General features: G+C 41.2%; 1 protein-coding gene across 1 annotated transcript; it reads right to left on the bottom strand.

Moving 5' to 3' along the window:
* Positions 1-5,132: 5,132 nt before the first annotated feature.
* LOC123519627 (probable glycoprotein hormone G-protein coupled receptor) lies at positions 5,133-7,056 on the bottom strand. Its single transcript, XM_045281067.1, has 2 exons — positions 6,948-7,056; positions 5,133-6,147 (listed from the first exon to the last, which is right to left on the bottom strand). Exons 1-2 carry the CDS (start codon positions 6,957-6,959, stop codon positions 5,380-5,382), a joined length of 780 nt encoding a protein of 259 aa, XP_045137002.1. The 5' UTR covers positions 6,960-7,056; the 3' UTR covers positions 5,133-5,379.
* Between the last annotated feature and the right edge of the window lie 9,711 nt (positions 7,057-16,767).

Raw genomic sequence — 16,767 nt, 5'->3', positions numbered from 1 at the left:
AAAAAAAAGAAGGAAGAGAAGATGAAAGGGAAAAGAAGGAGGAAGAAGTAAGAAGATGTAAAAGAAGAAAAAGAAGGAAGAGAAGATGAAAGGGAAGAGAAGGAGGAAGAAGAGAACCAGTACCACCAGCAGCTACGGTCGTTAGCAGCATCTAAAGTAGCAGAAGAAGGAACATAACAAAGAGAAAAGAGAAGACTTGTCTGACTTGTCTAGATATTTTTATTTGCTTTTTTTTCCCCTTCTACACTTAATTCATCTCATCTCAGTCGTGAATGAAGGGGAGGAAAGACGAGATAGGAGAACATGCTATCTACTTTTGTGTTTTTCTTGTTTTTCTCTTTTTTTCTGCCTTTCTTTGGGTTCATTTTCTCGTCTTATCTTGCGGGAAAGTTGTCTTGTTGTGGGTCCGTCCGTGTAATAATTCTTCTCGATAATTTAGCGAAAGGGATGAAAATTACTCTTGCTTGTTTTTTTTTTTCTTCATTTTTGTATTTTTATTTTGTTTTTTTAATTATCGTCAACTTTTTTTTTAGGTTTGTTTATTTCCTTATTTATGTGTTTGTTTATTTATTTATTTATGTATTTATCTATTTATATTTGCTTTTTAAAGTGTGCTGCTGGAATTAACTTTGCTTTTCTTTGAGTATTGTTGATTATATTTATTTATTTATTTACTTGTCTATCTATGCCTATCTATTTATTTGCCTATCTGAATCAGTCTATTTATCTATTTTAACTCTCTATCTGTCTATTTGTTTATCTTTCTGTCTGTTTATCTATGTTCGTATGTATATATCTATCTATCCTTATTTTTATATATTTATTGTCTGTATATTTCTATCTATTTCTGTCTATCTATCTATGTATCTATCTATCTATCTATCAAACTAAACTATCTATCAATTTATCTTATTTTCTCTTTCTTTTTTATCTATCTATCTATCTATCTATCTATCTATCCATCCATCTCTTTATTCATATTTATCTACGTATCTTATGTCCCTTATTTTATTTACTTACTTGTGAACCTCTGTTTATTGCATCTTTGTGGTATCTTGTGGTAGTGTTGGAGTGTTAGCATCTGTGGTGTGTGGTGATGTGTGGTGGTGTGTGGTGAATCACGAACACTACTGTGGTGAGTGTGGTGATGTGATGAAGTGCAGTGTGTAGTATCGTGTCATGCATTTCACATTAATTAGATATAGTGGTGCATAATACTTGGTGATGAGAAGCACTGTTGTGATGGTTGTGGTGGTGGTGGTGGTGGTGGTGGTGAGGGTCGTGGTGATGGTGATGGGCATGGTGAGTGTGTTGTGGTGATAGTAATTGGCGTGGGAAGGTGGGGATGATAAGGTAGGGGGGAGAGGGGGAGGGGTAGGAGGTATGGTGAAGGAAAAGAGGAGGAGGAGGAGGAGGAGGAGGAGGAGGAGGAGATAGCATGACCTACACTGCCCAAGTCCCTCAATTATTTTCCTTCTTCTCCTCCTCCTCCTCCTCCTCCTCCTCCTCCTCCTCCTCCTCCTCCTCCTCCTCCTCCTCCTCCTCCTCCTCCTTACAACTTTTTTGCTATTACGTTTGAAGACCTCCTCCTCCTCCTCCTCCTCCTCCTCCTCCTCCTCCTCCTCCTCCTCCTCCTCCTCCTCCTCCTCTCTCTCTCTCTCTCTCTCTCTCTCTCTCTCTCTCTCTCTCTCTCTCTCTCTCTCTCTCTCTCTCTCTCTCTCTCTCTCTCTCTCTCAGCCTCATTATCTTGCGGTCACTCACTCACTTTCTCTCATTCGTGATTTATCATATTATTCAATTTGTTGTGTGTGTGTGTGTGTGTGTGTGTGTGTGTGTGTGTGTGTGTGTGTGTGTGTGTGTGTGTGTGTGTGTGTGTGTGTGTGTGTGTGTGTGTGTGTGTGTGTGTGTGTGTGTGTGTGTGTGTGTGGAAATCCAAGAAAAAACATGCAAATTTTCCCTCTCTCTCTCTCTCTCTCTCTCTCTCTCTCTCTCTCTCTCTCTCTCTCTGAAACGTTTTTTGTTACGTAAGAGGTGAATTTCCAAACGAATAAGTCAGAACGTCTCTCTCTCTCTCTCTCTCTCTCTCTCTCTCTCTCTCTCTCTCTCTCTCTCTCTCTCTCTCTCTCTCTCTCTAACTCTACGTGCGGGCAGACAACATTCTTGCAGTGACCTTGAAATAGAAAACGTGTGCCTGAGAGAAATTAGAGGGTGGACTAAAAGATTATAATTAGAAGCGTAGTATTAAGATTATTTCAACCCCCTCCACCCGCCTTCATGTTTCTCGTGTGTTTTAGGGGTTAGTTATTTTTGTTGAAGTTACTGTAATTTTCTGTGCTAAGGTGTGTAATTATTTGACTGATTTTGGCTAATTTTGAGGGTTTTTCTAGATTTATTTTCTTTTTGGCTTCGTTTGATCATAGTCTTTATTTCTGCATATCTCTCTTTCGTCTCTCTTTTTTTTTTCTCTCGTTTTCATTTTATTTCTTTTTTTTTTTCTATTTATTTTTTTGTGTCTATTTTTCTGTTTCTTTCTTTATCGTCTCTTTCCGTTTCTTCTTCAGTTTATTTTGTGTTTTGTGTTTTGTTTCTTTCTCTTTTTATTCCATTATCTTCTCTTTCTTCTTTCCTATTTCCCATTCTTTTTTTCCATTCCTCTTCTATTTTTATCATCTTCCTTCTTTACTACTTCCCATTCCTTCTCTTTCTCTATGCCTCTTCTCTCGTTTTTTTTTTCTTTCACACACACACACACACACACACACACACACACACACACACACACACACACACACACACACACACACACACACACTCTCTCTCTCTCTCTCTCTCTCTCTCTCTCTCATTTTCCGTTCGTAGTTTTTTTTTTTTTTTCCCTCGTTTCCTGTTTTGCAAAACCGGAAGCCACCTGCGGGTCACACGGGATCGAAGGTCACGCATTGTTGACCTTGAGAGAAAGAGAGAGAGAGAGAGAGAGAGAGAGAGAGAGAGAGAGAGAGAGAGAGAGAATTGTGTTGTCTTTTATTGTTATGCAAATATTTTTCCTCTTACGTAATAAAATAGCAATCAGAGAGAGAGAGAGAGAGAGAGAGAGAGAGAGTCCTACTGTCTCTTATTTCTCTATTTTCTTTTTATATATAATACCAAACATGACCAAACGTGTGTAATCTTGTATAATCCACTGCAAAATATCACTCACCATTTTAAAATCATATTTCTGTATTTACTTATTCATTTATTTCTTTTATATTTCTGGAGTATATTGAGAGTAAAACGGGAAGGGTAGAATAAAGGGCCGTAGGAGTGTAGGAGCGTAGGAAGGCAACGAAAGGATGTCATGGAAGGATACATGAATCATTGGTGTAGGAGGGATGGGCGGAGCGAAATAGGAGGAGGAGGAGGAGGAGGAGGAGGAGGAGGAGAGGAGGAGGAGGGAAAGTTGCATATCCTGCGTAAGGCAATAAGGATGGCAGCGTGCATGAAAGGATGTGTATATATTTCTAAGATTTTTGTGTGAAATTGCTTGATTTGCTTCGGTATTAATGGACGTTTTATGTGTTTCCAGTTTTATTTTATTTTAAGCCATTTACAAGTTATATATAGAAAACATTTTGATGGACCATACCTTCCAAGTCCTCCTCTAACTGTAATATTTGGTTGTGGTGAATACATATATATATCTGTCTTTATCTATTTGTAGGAGTGAGCATAGGTGGAGTAGAATGTGGAGTACTGAGTAGGTTTGTGGGTACGTGATGTGGTATAAAGGTGGAAGAGGATGGAGTTAGTAGTGGTGGTGTGATTCTCTCTCTCTCTCTCTCTCTCTCTCTCAACATTCTTTATTACCATCTCATTTAAAAATTTTCATTGTGACTTTAAAGTATTCATAAATCCATCGTTTACTGTTCATTTTATCCACTTCATTTCATCCTTTGCATAAAATGATAATAATAATAATAATAATAATATCCTTTTGTCTTTCTCTCCTATCAAGACGCATTTTTATTCAACCGCCATCAATATCTCTCACACTGTTTATATTTCTACACGTGTTGCTTTGAAGGAAGAAAAATGAAAGCCTGTCACTGGATAAATTTACGGCCAACTGTTCTCACTCAATCAGCAGGTATTATCTTAACCTTTTATTTGAACCCTTTATCTTCACCTCTGTCTCTCCGTCCCTCGCCAAAGTATCAGTCTTTTTGAAGAGAACATAAAACCATAATGAAGTTCTTTTTCTCTATATTTTCACGAAGTATCCCAGAGTGTACAAAAGATGAAGTCTCTATAACTTATTTTCTTTACACTTCATCTACTAATGGGATAGATTCGCTCGTTAATGTATTAGAGCGAATATTTAATGGTTCTTCAATGAGGGATGTAAGTACAGGTAACAGAAAGACGAATGACTTGATCGCTTGCTTTGCTGTTTTGTGGTGGCTCTTGAAATGAGACCTCTGAATTGCGTCGAATCATTGTTTTAATATTAGAGGGAAGTGAAAGGGTTAACGGGAAAAAGAATGGAGAATTGATAATAAGGTAATCGATTTGTATGTGTTATTATCTCTCTCTCTCTCTCTCTCTCTCTCTCTCTCTCTCTCTCTCTCTCTCTCTCTCTCTCTCTCTCTCTCTCTCTCTCTCTCTCTCTCTCTCTCTCTCTCTGTTTTCTTTATTTACTTAATTGTGTTAACATTTCTATCGTTCACAGTTGTATTTCTTGATAGTGTCCTTTGATTAAATGGCCATTCATATTCGGATCAGAGTGAGAGAGAGAAAGAGAGAGAGAAAGAGAGAGAGAGAGAGAGAGAGAGAGAGAGAGAGAGAGAGAGAGAAAGCTATGCACCGATGGAGGAAGAGGAAGAGAAAAGGGCAGGATGATTATTTGGCAGAGGAAGAGAGGAAGACGTATGATGGAGGTGTAGGAGGCGAGAACTTAGGTGGTGGTAGTGGTAGTGGCGGTGGTGGTGATTGGGCTGAGGGTAGAGGAGGCATTGAGCGGTCAGTTAGAGAGAAGGTATGAAGTGAGGCGTGGATGGTTGGGAAGGAGAGGAGTGTGGTGAGGAGAGTACGGAAGGCAGGAAAGATGGTGGGTAGGGAGAGGAGCGGACTCCGGGGAGTGAGAGGTGCAGTGAGTGCGATAACTTTTATTAGCGGAAGCAGCGGTGCGGCGGGCTGAGCGTCGCTGGAGGGCCGGGCTGGCGGAATGGTGCTCCCCCCTCAGCCCCGGCCTGCCGTGATGCAGCGCCGCCTTAACAATACATAAATAGGGCTAATTCTGTGGGTTTAGGCCCAGCACTCCAGGGAAGCAGAACCAACAAGCTGGCGGTAACAAGGAGTAAGCAGGATGCTGGGCAGCGTGGTAAGGAGGAGCGGGAAGGCCTAGGGTGAGGTGTACAGGCCAGACGGGGTGGCCACCCCTGTGGGACCCACGATGCCGGAGCCCACGCCGGGCCGTGCGGTGTCCAGGCCGGTGTCGCCGATGATCTCTCCGTTGGTCTCCTCGGCCTTGCTGAGGGCAGACTGCAGGTCGCCGCCCAGGGGCAGCGTCGGGTTCTCGCCCTCAGCGTAGTTGACGAAGTAGATCTCAGGCGCCTCCTGCTCGCCCTTGGGAACCTCGATGACGTTGTGGTCCTGATGCGGCCGCTTGTTGAGCACGTACACCACGTTCTTCTGCTGCGGCGGCGGCACCACGATGGGCTCTTGGCTGAACAGGCCGTTGGGGGTGTGGATGAACACAATGTTGTGCTCCAGGCGAGGAGGCCCCACGTTGGGGCGGGGCCCGATGATGGGGGCCACGTTAGGGGCGCGGTACACGTACAGGTTGGTGGTCACCTCGGGTGTGACGCAGCCGCCGTTAACGTGACGCACCTGTCCTTCTCCGCAGCTGCCGCCTGAGCCCCCGGAGGTGAAGCCCGAACCGCCTGAAGTGAAGCCCGAACCGCCTGAGGTGAAGCCTGAGCCTCCTGAGGTGAATCCGGAGCCTCCTGAACCAAATCCGTTTGAGTAGCCTTGGCTCCCGGAGCTGAGTCCTGTTCCTGCGGCAAATATTCCTGAGCCGCCGTGTGAGAAGCCTTGGCTGCCGGGGATGGGCAGGTTGTAGCCCTGCAGGGAGGCGGCGGTGGCCGCGGCGACTAAGGAGGTGAAGATCTGTAATAGAGAAAAAATGGCGTCAGACACAAGCATACATTGTGGAGTTGGTAGCGTCCAGCGCTCCCTGTGGCCCGCGAGTATGATGTCCGAAGATGCGCAGCGCGGCGTCACGGCGGCTAACGGGACGGTAAGACTGAACAAAAGCATTGCTGTCCATGTCGTGCCTCGAACACTGGCGGTGTGGGGACAGTGGTGGCCTGGCATTCAGGGCATCTCTGCCGCGAGAAGGCGTTGATGCTGTGAGTCACAACACTCCCTCAGTGACCGTCGCGGGGCACGGCAGTCCAGATGAAGATGCGTGCACTACTCTGCGCGTTGCCTCTGATCTGATCTCCATTTCCTCTGCATTTGAGCCCATGGCCAAGAGAGACAATGGGCGTAGAACCTGCTATGTCCACAGGTGTCCGCGGCACCCGTAGTGAACACTCATCTCTGAAGGAGAACACAACGGCTGCCAGACTGAGTCATCCTCCTTGCCCCAAAATTGAACTCCGGTGCACGGAGTGTGGCGAGGGCGCCTGCCGCATCGCCAGGCAGCCTCACTAACACTCGAAGAGGTCGAAGTCATCGCGACAGTGCAGCAACGGTCACGGGATCCTGCTGCAGGCTGGAGGTGGTGTGGCCGCACGACACAGCTATTGAGGACTGAGTTCTTATCGGCAGCACGGGAACAGCAGGAGCAGGGAGGAGGAAGGCAGAACAGTGACTAAGTCCTTCCTCTCCTTCGTCAAGCAGTGGCTAAGTCCTTGCTCTCCTTGGTCAGCACTACAGCAGGAGGTGGAGGAGGCACTACTCACCAGGAGCTGCATGGTGGAGGGCTGTGATGTGGCATGGACGCCCCACACCACCTTATATACTGCATCTCAACTCTCACTCCACCGTGCCCGACCTTCGCTAGGGCCTCCATAGTACTCCTCCACCCCCTCTACACCCCCCTGCTCTCCCTCCACTCCCTCTCCAGTGCCTTTCCATTTGTCCTGCGCAGTGTTGGGGGGTCAAAGGTTGGCCTTAGCAGCCCCTTTCCCTCCTCGCCTTTATTCTCGGCCCTTGTGGTGGACACTTCTGGGTCCATGTGTGTGTGTGTGTGTGTGTGTGTGTGTGTGTGTGTGTGTGTGTGTGTGTGTGTGTGTGTGTGTGTGTGTGTGTGTGTGTGTGTGTGTGTGTGTGTGTGTGTGTGTGTGTGTGTGTGTGTGTGTGTGTGCTTAGAAGAAAATTAGGTCTTGTGTATATATGCACATCTATGTTTTTACAAGTTTTCCCTCTTGACTTTTTTTTTCTTTTTTTTTGAGAAATCACACACACACACACACACACACACACACACACACACACACACGCACACTTGACAAAGACCATCACCGCTTTCTGCTTGCTTGCTTGCGAAATAAAAAAACGAAACGAAAAACAGAATGAGAAAAAAAAGAGCGTGTGATAAATGTTGGCCAGATTAAGGAAGATAAGCGCCTCTGATGCTTTTGTTGATATGCAAATGAGAAAAAGAGACGTACCCAGACCACTCAACACTTTTATTGCCGCGGAATGTTTAGAATGTGCTTGTCTGTGCACATATGTGGCGTGAATGTGAAATAATAATACGCTAAGGTGGATGAATTGTGCTTGTGGTGAAATGGTCAGTGAGTGATTGTGTGTGGTGAGTGTTTCGTGGTGATGGTTGTGGTGGTGGTGGTGGTGGTGGTGTTAATGATGATGATAATAATAATAATAATAATAATGATAATAATAAGAGACCATAAAGTGATAATTTTTTTTATATTATTATTATTGTTGCTATTTTTGTTATTATTATTATTATTATTATTATTATTATTATTATTATTATTATTATTATTATTATTATTATTATTATTATTATTATTATTATTATTATTGTTGACATTGTTCTTATTATTATCATTACTACTATCGTTATTATTATTATTGTTATTGTAATTATTATCATTATTGTTATTATTGTTATTATTATATATATTATGTATTATTATTATCATTATTATTATTATTATTATTATTATTATTAGTAGTAGTAGTAGTAGTAGTAGTAGTAGTAGTAGTAGTATTTTTGTTGTTATCATTATCAGCATCTCCATTACTATCATCATTAACATTCTCTCTCTCTCTCTCTCTCTCTCTCTCTCTCTCTCTCTCTCTCTCTCTCTCTCTCTCTCTCTCTCTCTCTCTCTCTCTCTCTCTCAATGTTGGAATGTGTATATTTTCTACGTACACAATAATATTCGCACATGAGCATCCATTCACACGTACACGAAAATGACCCTTGCACACACACACACACACACACACACACACACACACACACACACACACACACACACACACACACACACACACACACACACACACACACACACACGTACCGACACATACACACATACATGCATACCTCAAGTCACGCACAGGCACACATGACAACACACACACACACACACACACACACACACACACACACACACACACACACACACACACACACACACACACCTTACACAATGAGGGCTTTCTCTAAGATATCTCTCTGTTCCTCTCTCTCTCTCTCTCTCTCTCTCTCTCTCTCTCTCTCTCTCTCTCTCTCTCTCTCTCTCTCTCTCTCTCTCTCTCTCTCTCTCTCTCTCTCTCTCTCTCTCATTTTGTAAACTTTGGCTCATTTCATCTTCATTACTTTTGAATATTTGAGGTAGAGAGAGAGAGAGAGAGAGAGAGAGAGAGAGAGAGAGAGAGAGAGAGAGAGATGGAAGGATAAAAAGAAGGAAGAAAGGAAGGGAGGAAGGAAGAAAGGGAGAGGAGGGAAGTTACTAAAGATAGTGAAGGAAATGAAGGAATTAGAATAGGATAAAAGAAAGGAAGAAGGTAAAGGAGGAAAATAGAGGGAGGATTGGAGGAAAGTTAAGGAGAGAAAGAAAGAAAGGAATTTAGGAAGAAAGGAAGAAGTAATGAGAAGGAGAGAAAAGGGAGAAAATTAAGTTGGAAAAGGAAGATGGGAAGAAGGAAGAATGTAAGACGCGAAAGAGAGAAAGGAAGAAAAATTACAGGAAGGAAGTAAATTTGATAGAACGAAAGGAGAGATAGGAGAGAAAGAATAAAATTTAGAAAGATAGGAAGGAATACAGGAGGAAAGGAAGGAGGTAAGGTACGAAGGAGAGAAGGGAAGGCAGAATGCTTAATTGGAGAAAGGAAGGATGGGAGAAAGGAAGAACGGAATGCGTGAAGAAAGTTTGATTTAATGATCGCGAATAAATAAATAGATAAACAGTTGCAATTCTAAAACCTCCATTAACCCCTTCAGTATTTGGACACATTTTTACCTTGAGATTTGTGTACCATTAGACCATTTTATTGACATTAGGAAGGGTCTATGGAGGTCAGAAGATTAATGGCCACAGTTTTCACTATTTTGACCCCTTCAGTACTTGGACACATTTTTACCTTGAAATTTGTGTACCATTAGAAAATTTTATTGACATTAGGAAGGGTTTATGGTGGTCAGAAGATTAATGGCCACAGTTTTCACTATTTTAACCCCTTTAATACTTGGACACATTTTTACCTTGATATTTGTGTACCATTAGATCATTTTATTGACATTAAGAAGGGTCTATGGAGGTCAGAAGATTAATGGCCACAGTTTTCACTATTTTTGACCCCTTTAATACTGGGACACATTTTTACCTTGAGATTTGTGTACCATTAGAAAATTTTATTGACATTAGGAAGGGTTTATGGTGGTCAGAAAATTAATGGCCACAACCTTCACTATTTTAATCCCCCACATGAGTTTCTGAAGCTGTATAAAATCACCAAATAGTAAGCAGAATGAATATGGAAACGCGTCATGGTACTGAAGGAGTTAATATCATCAGAATTAATTAAATGAAATAAAAATGAAAGCAAAGGGTTTTTAAATTATTCATAAGGTATTATTTTTTTATTCTTTCATACAAATAAGAGTGAAAGTTTACTAATAACACTACATTTGTTATTCTGTGGTTTGACATATAGATCGTAAACCAATTTCTCTTTCCTCCTACTTTTATTTTTAGATATTTTACGAACCTAACATCAGAATATATTGCTTTCTTTCGTTTTCCTTTTTTTATATATATTTATCCTCTATATTTGCATTTTTTCCGGGTTTCCACAATCATCTATTATTTTATGTCTCCGGTAAGCGGTAACCGACCAACACACACACACACACACACACACACACACACACACACACACACACACACACACACACACACACACACACACACACACACACACACACACACACAATATTACAACAGCTTCTCGTGTTCATAACAAAAGCGTGTTTTCTCCTTTATGGCTAACGATGTATATACTTTCTTGGTATGTGTGTGTGTGTGTGTGTGTGTGTGTGTGTGTGTGTGTGTGTGTGTGTGTGTGTGTTTGTCTACGTGTCTGTCTGTATCGGAACTTCTGTTTGCTCTGCTATTTTGTCTTCGTGAAAAGTGACTCGCTTGAAATTCGGCGAAGATTCAATTCAGGCGTTGCGTTTTCTCTTCTTTTGTCTGCTCTCTCTCTCTCTCTCTCTCTCTCTCTCTCTCTCTCTCTCTCTCTCTCTCTCTCTCTCTCTCTCTCTCTCTCTCCTTTGTCATGTTTTGCTTCCTGTCTTTCGTGTTCCTAATTATAGTCTTCTTCCTTTCCTATTCTCTCTTTTTTTTTTCCTTTTCGTTTTATTGTTTATTTGTGTATTTCTCTCCTTTTCTGTCCGTAATCTTGTTTTCTTTCTGTTTATTTTTGTTTCTTTCCGTTTTCTTTTATTACATTTCTATTTGTTTTCCCTTTCATGACTTCTGTTTTCTATTTTTTATCTTATTTTTTCGCTCTTTGTATTTATTTACCTATTTGTCTTATTTTTGTGTGTTCTTCCATTTGTATATTCATTTTTTATCTTTATTTCTGTCTGTTCGCCTTTCTCTCTTTCTTTTATCTAGTTATTATTCTTTCTTTTCTCTCTCTCTCTCTCTCTCTCTCTCTCTCTCTCTCTCTCTCTCTCTCTCTCTCTCTCTCTCTCTCTCTCTCTCTCTCTCTCTTCCTTTCTTTCTTCTTTGTTTCTTTCCCAGCATTCTAAGTGGCACATTTCTTCTCCTGCCATCATTCTTTTTTTTCTTTAGTGTCCTCGACCGACTCTAATTATGCAAATAGAGAGAGAGAGAGAGAGAGAGAGAGAGAGAGAGAGAGAGAGAGAGAGAGAGAGAGAGAGAGAGACTGACTAACACTATAGATTTTCACAACAATATTTCTCTCTCTCTTTCTCTTTCTTTTCTCTCTCTCTCTCTCTCTCTCTGGTATCATTCTTTTTCTAATGTGTTTTTTTTTTTATGCAAGAGAGTAAAATTATTGGCAATTACTTGAGAGAGGAGGCGCAGGTAACAGCAGTAGATTTTAAGAGTACCTGAGTTGAAAGTACTTGAAAAAAAACATGAATTTCGTTCCTTAGTTACGAAATTATCATGTGTATTTTGTATTGCGTATTTCAAAACGTTTCGTCTCATTCTCCTTTCCAGTGTTCAAAATTTAGCTTTCCTCTACATTAAGTTCTTTTTTTTTCTATATGAAGCTTTTAATAATTCGTCTTTTTTAATATCTCAGCCTCTTTTGTATTGTTGTATATAAATAAATAGGAATTCCTTTTGAAGTGTTATTATTCCTATGCCATTATCAGATTTCTTGCTTTCCAATGATAAATAAATAGTTGTTTTCTTTTTAAACGTTTATTGAACAAAAAATTAAATACTCGAATAAGACCCGTGCTGATAAGTCAAGAAAAGTCGTAATAGTAGTAGTAGTAGTAGTAGTAGTAGTAGTAGTAGTAGTAGTAGTAGTAGTAGTAGTAGTAGTAGTAGTAGTAGTAGTAGTAGTAGTAGTGGTAGTAGTAGTAGTGGTGGTAGTAGGTGGTAGTGGTAGTAGTAGTAGTGGTGGTGGTGGTAGTAGTAGTGGTAGTAGTGGTAGTAGTAGTAGTAGTAGTAGTAGTAGTGTAGTAGTGGTAGTAGTAGTAGTAGTAGTAGTAGTAGTAGTAGTAGTAGTAGTAGTAGTAGTAGTAGTAGTAGTAGTAGTAGTAGTAGTAGCAGTAGTAGTGGTAATATAAGTAAACGTAGTAGTAATAAAAGTAGGAGTAGTAGAAATAATGGTAGTAATAGTAGTAGTAAAAAAAGTAGGAAGGAGAATAACAATAGTCGTAATGAATGAACGAATGAATGAATGACGGAATAAATGAGGATTCGATACAGTGAATAGGGAGGAACATTTTTCACATAGTTTTCTTTAATGCATTTTTCACGACGCTTACTTTCACGCCTAAGATGGTCAGGGGGTCGCGAGGGAGAGGAGGAGAGAGTAAAAGGAGACAAAATGGCAAAATGCAATAGGTAGAGAACGATATTAAGGAAGAGGAAGAAGGAGAATAGAGAGGAAATGAGAGAGAAGATAGAAAAAGGAATAAGAAGAGATGGATAGAAAGAGAATGAAGAATAGGAGGAGGAGGAGGAGGAGGAGGAGGAGTGAAGAAATATCAGGAAAGAGAATAGGAAGAAGAGGAAGATGATAAGGAAGGATGAAGTGAGAGAAGGTAGAGATGAGAAAGAAGAAAGGCAAAAAAGAGAACAAGATGATACCAAAGATGAATTGAGAGGAAGAAGTAAGAAAAAAGAACAAACAAGTGGATAGAAAGGAAAGAAAACCGAACAGGAAACAGAAGAAGAAGAAGAAGAAGAAGAAGAAGAAGAAGAAGAAGAAGAAGAAGAAGGTGCGTAAAGAGGACTAGAGTAACATTTCAAGAAGAGAAGGGACTCACTAGACAAAAGGAAGATGATACGAGGAAGAATTGATAGGAGAAAGAGACAAAGAAGAGGAGGAGGAGGAGGAGGAGGAGGAGGAGGAGGAGGAGGAGGAGGAGGAGGAGAAGGATATGGATGCTGGGAGATACGAATGTACACGTGGCGTCCTATAATTATCCTATCAAAGTGCATAATCATTCCTTTACACCTTTTGCTGATTAATAGAGAAACGAATCCTTTGTTTCGCCCCTTCATTTGTCAGGCGCCCCTTCCCCTGCCGCTCCTACCTGCCGCTGCCTCCCCATGAGTAGGTCAGGTGCATGGAAAGATGTAGAAGGGAGGGGTAGAGGCCAGGTAAGCTAAGCAGGTGAATAGAATAGGTAAAAGGGAGAAAGAAGGTAAGGAAAAGGGACGTATTGCACATGAAGGAGAAATAAGGTGAATGGGAAGGGGAAAACAAAGGAAAAGTGTCAATAGAAGTGTGTGCTTGAAGGGGAAAAGGTGTGGTATAGAAAAAGGGAAGGAAAACAAAGATAGGGGGAAATTTGGAAAGAGTAAAGAAAAAAAAAGAGAAGGAAAATTGTACTGTGTGAATAATAGACTCGAGAGAAGGGATGTTTGTTTGTGTGTGTGTGTGTGTGTGTGTGTGTGTGTGTGTGTGTGTGTGTGTGTGTGTGTGTGTGTGTGTGTGTGTGTGTGTGTGTGTGTATCCTCTTAGTGGCTGAGACTTTGGTTGCTTCACCTCCTAATTCTATTATTGTCAGTCTACCTCATAATGTCTCTTGTCCAAGCGTCACCTTCCCTATGATTGATGAAAGTATAAGGGAGGGGAGAGGGAGAACGGGAGGGAGAAGGAGCGGGGAGGGCGGTGGAAGGAGGAGGAGGAAGAGGACGAGAAGAATTGCAGGCTCGGAGAAAGGGAGGAAGAAAGGCAGGGTTGCAAGTGAGAGAGAGAGAGAGAGAGAGAGAGAGAGAGAGAGAGAGAGAGAGAGAATGTTCGAGCATACACACACACAAACACACTGCATCCACGATTTTTGATAGCATCGCAAGAGAGAGAGAGAGAGAGAGAGAGAGAGAGAGAGAGAGGGATCCTGCGTCAGCCATCGTGATCCTATCGTCCGGAATGGTCTGTACACATTGTAGGGACGTGGCGTGCGTGTTGATCAGTAAGGAGTTTGATGTTCCTTCCTTTATTCTCTCCATTTATCAAAATTTTCTTTCTCCTTCCTGGTTATTCTTGATGGTATTTTTTTATTTTTTATTCTCGAGATTTTCCTGATTAAAGTTTGTCTTAATGTCTTTTTCTCTTGGTCTCTTTATTTCCATTTTTTTTAAGCTTTTTTTTTCATGTTGCCTTCTTTGAACTCTTTCCCTGATTGTTTAAATATTTTTGTCCGTAAATCTATCTTCCTTATTTCTTGTTTTTTCTTGGTATCTGTTTTCTTCAACCCCTTCAATACCATGTACCTTTCCATATTCACTCTGCTTACTATTTAGTGATTTTACACAGCCTCAGAAATTTATGTTGGGTATTAGAATATTGAAGACTATGGCCATTAATCTTCTGACGTCCATAGACCCTTCCTAATGTCAATAAAATGGTCTAATCGTACACAAATCTCAAGGTAAAAGTGTGTCCCAGTACTGAAGGGGTTAAGCTGTTCATTTTCTTTTCATACAATCTTTTTTTGAACATTTACCTCAAGCATTTTTTTTTCAAGTCCGTTTCCAGCAAATGTTTACGAATTTTTGGCAGATTTCCGCGTAGTGAGAGTGTTTGTGGACTCTTTTTATCCTTCTTTCTTCCTCAGAGTGGGCCGAGTGTCTTAATCTGTCACTCTTTGCTCACTCCTCTGCCCTCAGTGACGTTTAAGAAAAAATGGTCACTCAGTGTTTGTCCAGTCATCTTTTATGCTTTACTCTTCTTAATTCTCTCTGATCGTTCCCCTTAAAAAGAAGTAAAAGCGTAGAATGCAAATAATGAAGAACGTCGCTTTTATGGACAGGATAAACGAATGAATAAATTGAAGGAGTGAGAAAGTGGAAAAAAGAAGAAAGAAAGAAATAGGCAAGATATATAATCAAAAATATTAGTTTAAACATAAAAAAACACAAAAAATTATTTATAGGAACAAAAAGTAATAGTCATGTAGAAAAATTAAAGACAAAAGAAACGAAGAAAAAAAACGAAGCAAAATGAAAAAAAAATAAAACTAACTAGAATTCACAAATTTCCAAAACAGAAAGAAAAGAAAATATATGCAAATGTAGAAGAAAAAAAAACACGAAAAAAATTAAATTTAAGAGAAAAAAAATAGACAACCACATTTTTCACATCACTAAAGAAAAAAAACAAGGAAAAACATTACATCGCTACTCAGATCACGTTTTCTTTAGCACAGGAGCAAAAAACGTAAAAATGCGCAGCGCTAGGGAGATAATCACGTCTTTGGTTAGAACGTCATTAAGTGAGTATTGCTTTTTTAAGAGGCATTCACCTGGTGGCAGAAAAATTGCAAAGCTGTGTCCAGGTAAGACATTCGAAAGCCCAGGTGAGACTAAAGCTGACATGAGACTGAGATGAGTGAGATGAGGGACGAGACTTCCTTCCCTGCGGGTGAAGATGGGGAGATGGAGAGATTTCCTGACACACACACACACACACACACACACACACACACACACACACACACACACACACACACACACACACACACACACACACACACTGACAGACACTTACGGCTTTCCCTCGTGTGTGTGTGTGTGTGTGTGTGTGTGTGTGTGTGTGTGTGTGTCGTTCCTTGCCTTTGTGTACGTTTCATTGTTCGACGTTTAACCATTAACGAAGGGAAGCGATTGGTTCGTCACCCCAAAGAGAGAGAGAGAGAGAGAGAGAGAGAGAGAGAGAGAGAGAGAGAGAGAGAGATGTGCTTTATCTGATGGGTTTTTTTTATATTGAGTGTCATCACAGGATCACAGGGGGTGCTGTTAAGAAATATATATATACTTATTGTACATCTCTCTCTCTCTCTCTCTCTCTCTCTCTCTCTCTCTCTCTCTCTCTCTCTCTCTCTCTCTCTCTCTCTCTCTCTCTCTCTCTCTCTCTCTTTCTCCTCTCGGTAAAAGGGGAAACTTACATAAATATTATCGTTCAGTAATGTTCAAATGCTCCATCATTCACGCCATTATTATTATTGCCATTTTCTTTTCTTTTTTAACTCTCTCTTTTCTTTCTTCACCACCACCACCACCACCACCACCACCACCACACTTATCTAAATATTCGTCTTTGATAGTCCTCAAATTCACCACTATTATCCTCTTCCCCTCCTATCCTCCTTTATCTTCCTCCCTTTTTATTCCGTGTGTTGCTCCATTCCTCTTCCGCTATTGTCTCTTCCATCATCCTCCATTATCGCTTGTTTTCCTTCCTTCTCTTTTTCTGTCACCTTCGTCGCCGCCGCCGCCGTGTACAGGTGCCCCCTTGTAATTAACCTGCGCTCGGGTCCTCAATTACCTGGTGAAGGGAAGAGGAAGAAGAGGTGGAGGAAGAGGGAGGAAGAGAAGGGAGGAAGAACCCATGAAGATGCAGTGAAGAATGAGGAGGCGGCGGTGGTGGGGATGGTGTTGGTGATGGTGGTGATGGTGGTGGTGATGGTGGTGATGGTGGTGGTGAGGGTGATGGAAGTGCTGTTGATGGTAGTGGTGGTAGCGATGGTGAAGGTGGTTAAAAAAAAGTGTCTTGATGTATTATTTGGGTACACACACACACACA

This window comes from Portunus trituberculatus, chromosome 45, assembly GCF_017591435.1.
Source record: "Portunus trituberculatus isolate SZX2019 chromosome 45, ASM1759143v1, whole genome shotgun sequence".
Classification (NCBI taxonomy): Eukaryota; Metazoa; Arthropoda; class Malacostraca; order Decapoda; family Portunidae; genus Portunus; species Portunus trituberculatus.
The sequence above is the reverse complement of the archived record's forward strand: the minus strand, read 5'-3'. Positions and strand labels throughout refer to the sequence as shown.